This window comes from Solanum dulcamara, chromosome 9 (genome assembly GCF_947179165.1).
Source record: "Solanum dulcamara chromosome 9, daSolDulc1.2, whole genome shotgun sequence".
Lineage (NCBI taxonomy): Eukaryota > Viridiplantae > Streptophyta > Magnoliopsida > Solanales > Solanaceae > Solanum > Solanum dulcamara.
The window spans coordinates 7594671-7606912 of record NC_077245.1 but is presented as its reverse complement, the minus strand read 5'-3'; the positions used below and the strand labels follow the sequence as shown (position 1 = coordinate 7606912).

Below are 12242 nucleotides of genomic sequence, written 5' to 3'. Positions count from 1 at the left end.
CGTACTATATTTGATAATTATGAATATTATTTTGTACATATATAATTTTTTCCTAAGTCCAGTAGTTTATTTTATTTTTAGGTTCTCACTCGATGCTCGAAGTCCGCATTGAAACACGATTAAATCTAGATCGATCACACACTACAGAATTGATTCGAAAGTGGCACTCCCAAAAAGATTCAAATTTTATTACAAGCTGTCTGTGAAATCTCTCTTGTGATTCAAATTCGCAGAAATTTGTAACCTAAGTCTTATTACAAGCTCTTTTTTTGTGAGCAAGCACCTACATCACAATGAAAACCCTACCCGTATCCATTACCATCCATCATTACTTTTTATGATAGTACCAATTCAATCTCTTGTACTTGAAAAGCCTAATTATTTAAAGATTGGGGCCTCCTAGTTACTATCCTCGTGTTAGTTCTCTTACTATCTACAATGACACTACTAGTTCATGGCTACGGTAATCAAGAGTACCCTCCCATTGATATAAGGCAGATGAAACAGAGAAAAACTGTGGATTAAAGTTCTGAATGAGGTGTCGATATCTTCTGTTTGTTATAACCCTCATGGTCATGGGATTTGGGGTCATGATAAGTGTATTGTTCAACATAATGGTAAAAATGTACTACTCTGACACTAAAATGCATGAATTTACATATATTTTTTTATGCAGGAAAAGAGTGAATTCACAAGTGAGTATCAAGTTACAGGAAGAGCCTAGTTTCCATCAAAGGTAAAAATGTATCTCACAGGCAAGGTGATGTACTGGACCTCGTTCGACAATATTTTAAAAACAAATCACTGTGATATGACGTGATTCAGGTATCATTCTTTGGCAGGTGCAACTATGGGAAGAAGTTTGCTATTAGGAAAAAAGATGAATAAGTATGGTGGTGAACGAGTTCATTAGGACTTTGTTGTCTATGTTAGGTCTAACAGAGCTTGAAGGATCTACAGAAAGTCTGAAAGCCATTTATCAGTCAGAAGCCTCAACGAGGACCTTCATACGACAAAGAACAACTGTCATTTTCACAGTGGCAACTACAAACATGTTCTGTTCTCTCATAGACCTCTTTTTCACCTAGGCAGTAAGAATTGCTACCTCTCATTTCCAAATAAGAGAATTCTAAAGCAGAACAATTTAAATCCTTGGTCAAACTATGGGCATAACACCACAGAGATTTGAAACTTACCTCTTCTCAGGAAAAGCAAAAATTAAAAGGAAAAGAACAAATTTTGCGTAATTTGCAGCACAACAGGAAAACCCCACGGCCAGAGGAACCAACAGAAATAGGGGTTGAGGTGTTGGGGTTGAAGCAGTCTTTCAGCACAAAAGGGTCATACTGGCAAAATTTTCCATTAGTTGCACAATTTTCAAATTGAGAATCACCAGGAGAGACCTTTTGTTTTTCCATCATTATCTAGACAATCTAGTACAAACATTTGAAAGCCCAAAAGCAGAGTTAGAAAAGACAATTTAGAATTCAAGATCACTTCAACAGGACTGGGCAAAAGATGTTTGGGAAGAAGTGAAAGAGAGAGAGAGAGAAAGAAACCGAGAGGAATAATGCTGGAAAATGCCTCGATAGCCTTCATATACGAGCAACATAGGAATTGGCCTGAGTCACATATCTCACCCACCGATAAGGATTATATGTCTTTGACTTCTTTGCAATTTGTAAATATTTCACCTGCAAGAAACAACCAGAAAACAGGTTAGAGATATATAAACAATATCCACAAATCCCAATCCATAACTTGAGGAGAGGATAAAATATACACCAGTTGTTTATTTTTTTAATTTTTTTACTAGATGTGCGGGGCTGTCCGGCTCATGTTTGGAACCCCTCTAAAAGTTTGGGTTCATTATTGGTTTGAGTTGAGCTGACATGATTTAACACATTACATTAGATATTAAATATATGTCCCTCTTCCCTGTCCCTCATTGGCTCATTCTCTGTCTCAAACAATTCTCTTGCCCTTTAGACAAGCCTTCCAAGCCTTAATTACCACAAAGAGCCTCAATCATCACCTCTCTCAAACAAAATTATTTGATGAGGCTACTTCACACCTCTCTCAAGTTCAATTCCTTCCAAATGGGAACCACACATCTGGTCAAGAGATGAGGAAGCAAAATTGATGAAACAACTAGTTTGAGGAAATTTTTGTGCAGCTCCACTTCTGTGGTCTCTCAGTTGGTAGTTGTCCAAAAGGATCTCATTCTAACAATTACTTGTCCAGAAAAATTATCAATGATTCATTGCATTTAATGTAATCCTTTTACTTGAACGCAGGAGGAGAGAAAAAGATCAGACGGAAAATCTTTGGAGAACCGAAACCAAATTTGAATTGGTATATAATGAACAGACAAATTTTAACACCCCTACTAGGTGAGATGCCATTTTTTCTTGTTCTTATAAGGAATCTAACTTCACAACTGTTTACCTGAAGTCTTGAAGGATTATACATTGGGATTGTGAAGGTCATGCTCACTGGTCCAGCTTCCTTGGTGATATTTCCTGTATTACAGATGTAGCAGAATTACATTAACCAAGTCATGTTGTATCTAAGGTACCAGAACTGCAGGATACATTGCTGGGATAACAAGTGAGATTGACATATTTCTTCCTCATACCATGTGACTCTTGTGAAAATGTTAGCTTGGCACGTAATGTATGGTCTGATCCACCGACAACCTGTTTCAAATTGAAGATCAGTAATTATTTTAAAGAAGTCTTAGATAGCAAGTCTACCTAGACTATGTAAGAAAAATTGCTTGAAAACGAGATGGATATATTACCTTCTTCAAACTCCACTCAAGCCTCTTATTGGATTCCTTAAAATCAGTTGTTTGACCAACTGTTCCAGGTTCCAACTCAAAGCTTACTCTACAAATTTATTGAGGGTAGACAAAGTCAGTTACCACTTTGGTGCACCTTCAACATAATAAATACTCCAAAGATATGAAAGCAATGATCTTCGCAAGGTAAATTTAAGAGTCAGAAATACTCCATCAACCATAAAAGATTGCAAAGAATCTGGAGTTGTTTGTATCTGTTAATTAATGCTAATTCAAATTGCTAAAAGATAGGTACAGTGTCACATCAGAACCGAATTACTTCTTAATAAATAAATAGATGTCCACTTTCTCTCACACAAACAGGCAATAACTCACACAGAAACTTTCACCTAGCTTTCTCCCTCAAACTAGCAAGATTAGTTAGAGAGCACCAGAATGCCTAGTTGATGATGAGATTACCACAAAAAAATGCCAGGAAAAGAAATGGTAATCCGTGAAGATGCTCTGGAGCAGAAGTAAAAGTGAAGACTACCTGCTTGTATATGTAGGCAGCGGCATTTGTACCAAGATTGTATTTGCAGTAATGTCCGAAGGAAATTCAGCACGGATCTTCAAGATGACTTCAGCCTAATAGAGGAAAAGAAGTCCGAGTTATCTACATACTTGTAAAATTACAATATAAAAAGAAAAAAGAAGTTACAGAAAGTGTACTATCACTCTGTTCTTTGACACAACAAACATGCAGACACCTACTTAAACTACACTTAGCTACAACAAAATTTAGTTTTTCAAATGGGAAGTAAACAGTGTCTACCTTAAGTGATCCAGCTTCTTCAATCAAAGTATTAATACGAAAGGGAGGCTTGAATTCCTGGGTTATCCGGTAATTCATGACAGGAAATTCACCATCTGGAGGAACCTAATAAAGCAATATGATTTGCATCAGATCTCACAGGGAAACAATCTTTTAAGAGTAGATCACAAAATCATAATAAATATAGACATGCTTTCTCTAACATCAGTGCACCGGGCTGCCCTTTTTTTTTCTCTAACATCACTCACCAGAGTCAAGGTTCTGTCCACATCAAAACTATCAAGTTGCACGGATTCATGGAAATTGCAATCATCCAGTATAACTGCTCCAGACCCAGCCGAACCACCATAATCTGTTAGAACAAATGTGATGCCATCACTTCTTATGTTGTACCAAATGCACCACATGGAGAAGTGGATGTTAATTGTGGTTACATTCATAAGTAGCTTGGACTATTATTTAGAGCTAGAAGCTTCGCCAGAAGGAATACCAAAAATGATGCAATTCAGAGGCAACAAAACTCTCAGATTGCAAGAAAATTAACATGTGATCATTATTTATTTTTTTAAAAATAATTAACATGCGGTGAATCATCATTAAGAGGTGAAATGCAGGAGTCCAAGTGACTAGATTACCATAAGCTGATCTGCCACCGGCCCTTCCAATGCCCAGATCCTCATTGAGAGCTAATCTAATTTCTGGATTACCAGTAAGATAGCTCTTCATTTGAATGGTCCCATCAATTTCAGAAGTCAATATATATCCCTGTATTTGTCATAATGATAAGATATATGTACTAAAAGGAAAGATAGGGTAGAAGAAACCACACATTTTACAACTTAAATAATATATTTAATTGGAATCGTACTTAACAAAAATAACTTACTAAAATCAGATAAGATTAAACCGTATAAACAATCAGTGTCAGGAAAAAAAATACTTGAGTCCCTGAGAGATGTTTGATTCACAAATATAAAAATTTAACCATCCATAATAATTATCTTCTCATAGGAAAACAATACCAAAAGGCATAAAGAGGTGTTGTTTCAACCACTCAACATTATTTCCTGTGCATTTATTAGTTTCACTTTTGATGTAGCAAATCAAGACATACTTTATCATCCCAGCATATTGCTGCAACAGGAGAGTAAGACAATCAAAATTTCAGAATCAAAGCAGAAAACTCACACTTGAGCTGAAAGTAATGCTTATTTTTTCAATTATATCCACGAAGATTTCCTCCCTCTTTCTCCCCCCAGGTTCATTTGCCACAACAGATTTAGTAATTGCTGTCCCTGGCATTCTTTTGGTTCCTTGCTGCATTTAACAAAGTCAATGGCATAAATGAAGGTACAACTGCAAATCGTATGAAAATGAAGAAAATTAAGATCCAGTCTGGTCCTTTAAAAGCAACACTTCCAAGTTAAAATAAAATACCATGAACATGGCAGCAGGACCAAGGGGTGGCAAGCGGCCAGCATCAATCATAATTGGCTCATTAAATATGTAAGACTTTAAGATTTCTGTCGATGTGGTTTGTACATAACCGAAATCCTGTCAAAGAAGGAGAACACCAAAAAAAAAAACTAAGAATATAATCTCAACTTCATAAAGTTGATCTAGATAACTTGGGATTTTCTGTTAGTGCATAATAATTCATAGAAATCAATGGAAAGTTAAGGATAAGGTTGTTCGAGTGATAAATGCCTAATGGAGCCAAAGAAATCAAACCCTGCAGAGTACCCAAAATAAAATTAAAAAATCAGTTGAAGGAAACTATAACTTTCACTGTTTCAGAAACCAGTCATATTTGCATAAGTATACTGTCGCAATATATAAAATATAGAGTGAATTTACCGCCAAACTATAAAATATGACTATTTTGAAGACAACGTTTTAAAGGGTTTAGGTAGAAATATATGATTGTTGTAGGTAATATTACAAGATTAAGAAAAATCTATGACAATACAGATAGAATTTGAGGATGAACTTTTATAATAATTATTGTGGTGCTATGATAATATTTTGAAACCTACGATTGTTGCAGATAGAATTAGTTTTTTTATGAAGTGTTTTAGCTAGATTAATGAAGTAGTTCTTAACTGCTCAATCTTCACTTTTCAAGGACAAAAAACTAGAATTCATTCGCATCAATTTTAAAACTCAAATTGTCCCTGATAGATGGACAGAGGGTAATTCCTTGCAGACTATCCGAGAAACTATACATGATCATGAAAATATGCATAAGGCATGTGGCTTACAACAACTTCATCAAGAAGCTCATACACCAGCACAAAATTTTTCCGCAATGAGTCTTCATTTAGAACACCGAGGTAATCTTTGATTACACGTGCAATCCTCTGGAGAAGCTCCAATACAAGAGAAGGCGACAAATTTGTCCTAGATGTCGCTACAAAAAGCAGACCAACTACTTTCACATGGAAGTAGTTCACACCATCCACATTCTGCAAGAGAGAAAAAAAAACACTATTAGCACCTCTTTCCATAGTTGCAGTTTGCAAAACCGAATGCTTCATGTAGAAGGAATATGCATAATAAACAAAACAATGATCACTGACAGCTCCCATATAACAATTATCTGTCAGTTGAAAACTTTTCAAGCTGGCATACGTGGGAAGTCTTGAATTGATCAACTCTGCAATTGTGCGTACAAAAGTAAAGAGTGTTGCAAGCTATTGGTGACCTTAGACATACAGGTGCAAAAATCGAAAATGGACAAATACTCATGAATCATTACAGATAAAAGTTGGTTAGACAGAGTGGGACTGGCAAAGGCTGCAATAGTAGAAAGGAGCATCAGAGATTTACGAGAAGCTTGCACAAAAGGTCGCTCCTTTAAGAAGCCAATTAACACCTTCTGTTCTGCCAAGCAACTCTGTCCCAAGGGGATTTCAGGGAACAGAAGAAAATTCTTTTATGTATATCAATTAATAGTCTTGAGCCTTGAGGTGCATAGGACAGTTCGCATACATGAATCTTCAAGTTGCATGGTTGTGGACATTAGCAACGAGGATTTCATCTTCATGTTCATCTTAAAGAGAACAATTTAAAGTAAGGTTGAAAGAGAGAAAAATCAATAGAGACACAGATTGAGGTACCACAAGAACCATCACCAGGAAATAGCTCTGATCAATAACATAGTAGTTTTAAAGTACGTGAAATAAGAAAGTTCCTTTAATTATTAGGACTCGTTATGATGAAGTAATCACTTGTTCCAATATTCACTGTGCTCAGCAAAAGTAAAAAATCATTAAAATTCATGTCAAAAGAGGAAAGGAAGGATCCATATAAACCAATTATTCAAAAATCGCCTCTTTTCTTCTTTTTTAATGAGAGTCACTCGTTGTTTAATGATTCCCTTGACTTCCAGCACGACAAATTCTTATTATTCCCTTGACTTCCATCAATGACATAAATATTATGAAAATGTCTGCGATATATTTAATGATTATCTCGACTTTAAGAGTATATTCAATTTCTCTTCCTCTAGACAAGTTAGCAATTTCAGGGGCAATAAAAATAAATTCTCCTACAGATGCTATGTTCAACTATGACCACAAACTTCTACAAGCTTGAAACTAGAACTAATGAATGAACACGAGAAGAAATTGGATTCTAATACGAGATGATGTAAACCTCCTGCCATAAGGAAGTTGGTCTGCTTAGGTCCATATGAGGATAATGGAATTTCGTCCTTGAGATGAGCCGGGGAAAGCCTGGCATGCTAGAGAATGGGCTTTACAATGGTTTATTGAGAACCTTCCTTCACTAATCTTACTACTTCTGAACTGTTCAACATACATTTGGACTCGAATGTCTTTCAACAATGTTATGTAGGTAGACTGATCAATGAAGCTCCTCCTTAAAAATCTTAAGGAGGAATTCTTCTATTAATTAAGATCGAGTGAGAAGAATAATATGCTACGACCCTCTGGTATTTCGAAATTTCTTTCAGATATAAATGACTGACAAGGAAGTGGTGGTAAGTTTCCAAGTTGTTCAATCTTTTTCAACAAAAAATATGGAAATTTTATCTATTACACGAGAAAAGAATACCTACAAATACAGGAGGCGCTTCCTCTCCACCATCTTCTTTCCAAAACTTTACTTTCCGGAAGAAAATCTCTGCACTTCCTTTTGGTACATCACCCCGATCTGCTTTTATGTAAATGTAAAAGGAAACTCATCAGATTCAGCCTCCGCAGAGGAGCAAAAAAAGAAATTACGGACAATGATTCCAAAAGATAAGGGTGGATGATCCACGTGAATCGTTCATCTCAATGAAAATGAACATAAAGAAAGAACTGCAGTGTGCAGTTATCTTAGTTACAGAATACCACCTCCCTGTCTGCATGCTCTTACTTTCCATTAGAAGAAAAGGTAACTGCTGGTTGTCTGTGTCATAGTTTTTCCAGTGAACACATCGCAAGCTCAAAAACAGTAAAGCCTTGCTCAACAGGCACTGGTTATCTTCACAACAATGAAGACCCAAAAATAATAACATAATCAAACACCCATCATACACTTCGGAACATTTGAACTCCCTTCTTTTCCTACTCCCACCCCCCCATCTCCCAACTCCACGCCTAAAAAAGATAATATTCATAATCCAGCTATAAATAAACCTGACTTATAAATGAAATCTGGCATCTTAAGCTCAAAGTAAAGGGAAGATATTAATCAGAAACTTAATTTGTCATAATCTGACAAATATAACTCAACTTGATTAAGCTCAGTTTCAATTGAAACTACTCCTCTAACAAACTCCCAAATTCTCCACTATATAGCACATCAAATACCTAAATTCAGAATTATCCGATCAATCCTAGAAGAAATGTAATGACGATGATTTGACAGTCCAGAGCTCTAAAAAACAAAAGAACAACTAATATTCCAACAAAAATTAAAATTAAAAAAACAGAGCGATCAACTAGTTTAAGCTCGTTGGCTACAAAATCGATTAGCCATAGCCTATAGGACAAATTCGAGCACATCTAGCTGTTCCAAAGCTCTATGCTCCAGATCAGCGAAAGTGAAACTTAATTCAAGCCTCAGCAAGTAAAAATTAATGTAAATTTGAATCCATAGCTCTACGAATTGATTAAGCGAAAATCACAATGAGATCTGAAACAATTATCCATAAAAGGAAAACTCACAGTCGCGGAAAACGATGCTATCGCCTCTCTGAGAAAGCACAAAGAACTGAGAAATCATGATTTTTTTTTTCTTCAACCAATTTCTTTGGTATTTCGCTGAGATGGAGCTTTTGAGTCTGATACTTGTGTTGATTTTTTTCTTAACTTTTCTCCTTTGCCTTTTTTTTCTTTTTTCTTTTTTGACAATATTAAACTTTATCTTTCCAATCATTATATTTTTAATGTGAAAAAATTCTGGACAAACGAAATGTGACATCCTTATCTACAGTAACATCTTTTGTTTTAATATATTTTGATTAATATAGCAAAATATTTTATTATATATAACATGTAATATAAATATAAAAAAATATATGATTATTATAGTAAGATATTATTTTAGGGAGGTCTATAATTTGAATTTGGAAGGGGAGCCTTGGAGTAACCGGCAAAAGTTGCTGCCTTGTGATTAGGAGGTCACGGGTTCAAACCTGGAAACAGCCTCTGGCAGAAATGCAAGGTAAGACTGCGTATAATAGACCCTTGTGGTCAGGCCCTTTCCCGGACCCCGCACATAGCGAGAGTTTTAGGGCACCGGACTGTCCTTTTTTTATAATGTGAATTTGGTAGCTTGGCAAATAGTAAGGGACAAAGTGCAAAATTCGAGAGTAACTTTACCAAAATTATCATAGTTGATCAGAGGCACGAGTACACAATACATTGAGCAATTAACAAGACCACTAATTACTATACAATTCGATATGTGCTCTGAAATATTGAGATTTTTCTTGTTTACTATAGTATGTACTTGATTCCTCAAATATTTATATTGTGATAATCTTAAGTCTTGATCGAATATAATCAGAAGAACAAAAGAAATTCTCCTTTTTTAACGGTTAATATGGAGTTGCATGCCTTATCATTCAATATTCTAGTTATTATAATTAAAATAATATTTTCAGTGTATTTAATGTTAATGCATAACAATAATTACCTTCTCCAAAGTCATTTCCTTTTTATATATTGTCATCAAGAGAAAGAACTAAAACTCTCTTTTTACCAAGATGTTGTATTACCTTAGATGATGTGAGTACAAGCATAACATATGACACTAAAACAAAATAAAGAAACTCTAACAAACATTGTTAACATTCAAATCACATATTTCAAAAAAAACACTAACCAAGACTTAAAGTGTATATACATAATATACACCTACTATATAATAGCCAACTTAGCTATTCACACTTAAAATCATTGTTAAGGCCCATTTATACCATCACAAAACTCAAGTCCATTTATCATCACCCAAATCTTCGGCCCAATATCACAGAACTTCCAAAGCCCAAAGCCCTATTTTCCACAATGGCCTTTAAAGCCCGTTTAAGTTGTCCAACATCTTTTTCTCCTCCATTTGCTTTGCCCAACACCACCACCAACTCCGCCTTGGTCCGCCCCCCGACCGTGGCCATCTCCGCCTTGATCACCCGCCCTTGAACCGAAATAATTGCGGATGATAAATCCCGGTTCAATCCCGGTCTGTCCTCGCAACAAATCGTAATTTTAACGGTTCGTTCTTCATTAATATTGTCACAATAAGTTATAATAACTACATCATTTTCACTAGGTATAAATAAAGATGACAACTCTAGTTGTTGTGCAACATTCTTCCTTAGTTCCTTTAGTTGAGTGACTGCCTCTGTTAACACTCTTGGCTTGTCCTTCTGCATTATTCATGATATACATATACAAAAATATGAGCGTTGGAATAATTATATATAGTAGTAACATACATCAACGTACATGTTTATTGTAATAAAATTTAGACTATTTTAGTTATGCAATCACAAAACAACTGAAACAACATAGTCGGTGTAATTCCACAAGTGATGGTGTTGCTAGGTGTGTGTGATACCTTTACCTACCTTGTGAAGATAGAGAGGTTGTTTTTGATGTCTCGGCTCGAGTAACCATATAAAAAATCAAGTATATAAGACCTACGATAGCAATAATTATGAAGACAAGTAGCAATAAATAATAGTATATTTTTAGTATATCACTCCAATTTATGCAACAAACTTTCTATTTTGAGCACATATCTAAATGACGGAGAAAATAACTAAATCACTCAAATACGTCTTGTAAGAACGTTACTCCCTCCGTTCCAATTTAAGTGTTTTAGTTTGTCTGGACATGTAATTTAATTTACGAAATAAATAGACTTTTAAATCTGTAATCTTAAATTAAAAATGTTTGTAATCCTTTAATTCTTATAGTCTTAAATTTTCCAGGTAAGATATTTGAATTTGAAAACTTACTAAATACAAAAAGACACACTCTTTCTAAGATAAATTAAAAAGGAAAGTAAGACAATTAAATTGAAACGAAGAAGTAAGTATATTTCGATGGCATAAATGGTCCCTCATGTTCTGCATTTGTACTTTTGTTTCAATATTGTTTGTGTATGGTCCCTTTTGTTCTGCATGCAACTAGGACGACATATTTTGATACTACAAAGTTTTAATTTTATTCCTTAAGCAACTAGCATGAAATTCATTTTCTAACTAATTTGAACACGCTTATACACTTGTGTTAATGCATTTTCCAATGATATGTTGGTATTTCTAAGCACGACCATAAAGAGGTAAAATATTCGTTAGTAAAAAATTATTCATTTCCTGAAATCAAACCCGAGAGTTTTCAAAAGAAACACACATCTAAATATACACAAAACACAAACTCAAAACCCTAATATGTATAATAGGTATCAGTCGAACATTCTTTGTCGGAAAATAATAACTACATGTGTGAAAATATTTAAATACTCTTAGCGAAATTTCTGACTAAGCAAAGAGTGAAAAGAGAAAACATACTTTAGGGAGATAAGGAAAGAGTTTCTTGAGAGTATGAAGATGAGAATTGATTCTTTCTCTACGTTTACGTTCAGCCATGGCATGTGTTACAGCTGCATCTTTGGATTTATTTTTCTTTGATTTTCCATCATCAACATTATTATTTTTTCTCTGATGATCAACAAGTTGCAAAAAACCATTACATCCTTGTAATGAAGATAACATTTTTTTTTCAACTTTGAGAGAGAGAAGAGAAGATAAATATTTCAATAAAGAAGGTAGTAGCAAATTTGAAGGGAATTTAAAGAGGAGAGACATAATGATATATAAAGATACGATTGAGAGATTATTATTTATTTATTTATTTATTTATTGTTGTTATGAATGAAGATCAGAAAATGGTACGTAAGAAAGATTTGGGTGATGACATATATATATATAATAAAAATAAATATTTTTTTATTTTAATTTATTTATCTAATTTTAATTTAATACGAAATTTAAGAAAATAAAAATAATCAATGATGAAATTGTAGGGATATTATGGAACATAGAAATAGATGATGCTTAAGAGTGGACTGACTTTTTACCGTTGGCGGTTAAAAGGTAAATTGTGG

General features: G+C 34.5%; 2 protein-coding genes across 2 annotated transcripts; both read right to left on the bottom strand.

Moving 5' to 3' along the window:
• Positions 1 to 1344: 1344 nt before the first annotated feature.
• LOC129903158 (AP-4 complex subunit mu) lies at positions 1345 to 8980 on the bottom strand. The gene is made up of 13 exons (XM_055978660.1): positions 8795 to 8980; positions 7699 to 7793; positions 5879 to 6082; positions 5055 to 5171; positions 4806 to 4934; positions 4253 to 4382; positions 3866 to 3969; positions 3618 to 3722; positions 3336 to 3430; positions 2804 to 2891; positions 2639 to 2699; positions 2449 to 2522; positions 1345 to 1694 (listed from the first exon to the last, which is right to left on the bottom strand). The coding sequence occupies exons 1-13, from the start codon at positions 8850 to 8852 to the stop codon at positions 1596 to 1598; spliced, it is 1359 nt and encodes a 452-aa protein (XP_055834635.1). The 5' UTR covers positions 8853 to 8980; the 3' UTR covers positions 1345 to 1595.
• Positions 8981 to 9955: 975 nt separating this feature from the next.
• On the bottom strand, positions 9956 to 11882 carry LOC129904382 (putative transcription factor bHLH107). Its single transcript, XM_055979948.1, has 2 exons — positions 11647 to 11882; positions 9956 to 10497 (listed from the first exon to the last, which is right to left on the bottom strand). Exons 1-2 carry the CDS (start codon positions 11848 to 11850, stop codon positions 10078 to 10080), a joined length of 624 nt encoding a protein of 207 aa, XP_055835923.1. The 5' UTR covers positions 11851 to 11882; the 3' UTR covers positions 9956 to 10077.
• Between the last annotated feature and the right edge of the window lie 360 nt (positions 11883 to 12242).

What these genes read in the sequence shown, in the direction of transcription:
- LOC129903158 (XM_055978660.1), bottom strand. Translation starts at nt 8,852, where the DNA reads ATGATTTCTCAGTTCTTTGTGCTTTCTCAGAGAGGCGATAGCATCGTT. An exon ending in GCATTACTTTCAGCTCAAGT is followed by an intron (nt 4,383 to 4,805) that starts GTGAGTTTTCTG and finishes TGACAAATACAG; the next exon opens with GGATATATATTGACTTCTGA. An exon ending in ATTTTCACAAGAGTCACATG is followed by an intron (nt 2,523 to 2,638) that starts GTATGAGGAAGA and finishes TCTGTAATACAG; the next exon opens with GAAATATCACCAAGGAAGCT.
- LOC129904382 (XM_055979948.1), bottom strand. Translation starts at nt 11,850, where the DNA reads ATGTTATCTTCATTACAAGGATGTAATGGTTTTTTGCAACTTGTTGAT. An exon ending in TCTTTCCTTATCTCCCTAAA is followed by an intron (nt 10,498 to 11,646) that starts GTATGTTTTCTC and finishes TGAATAATGCAG; the next exon opens with AAGGACAAGCCAAGAGTGTT.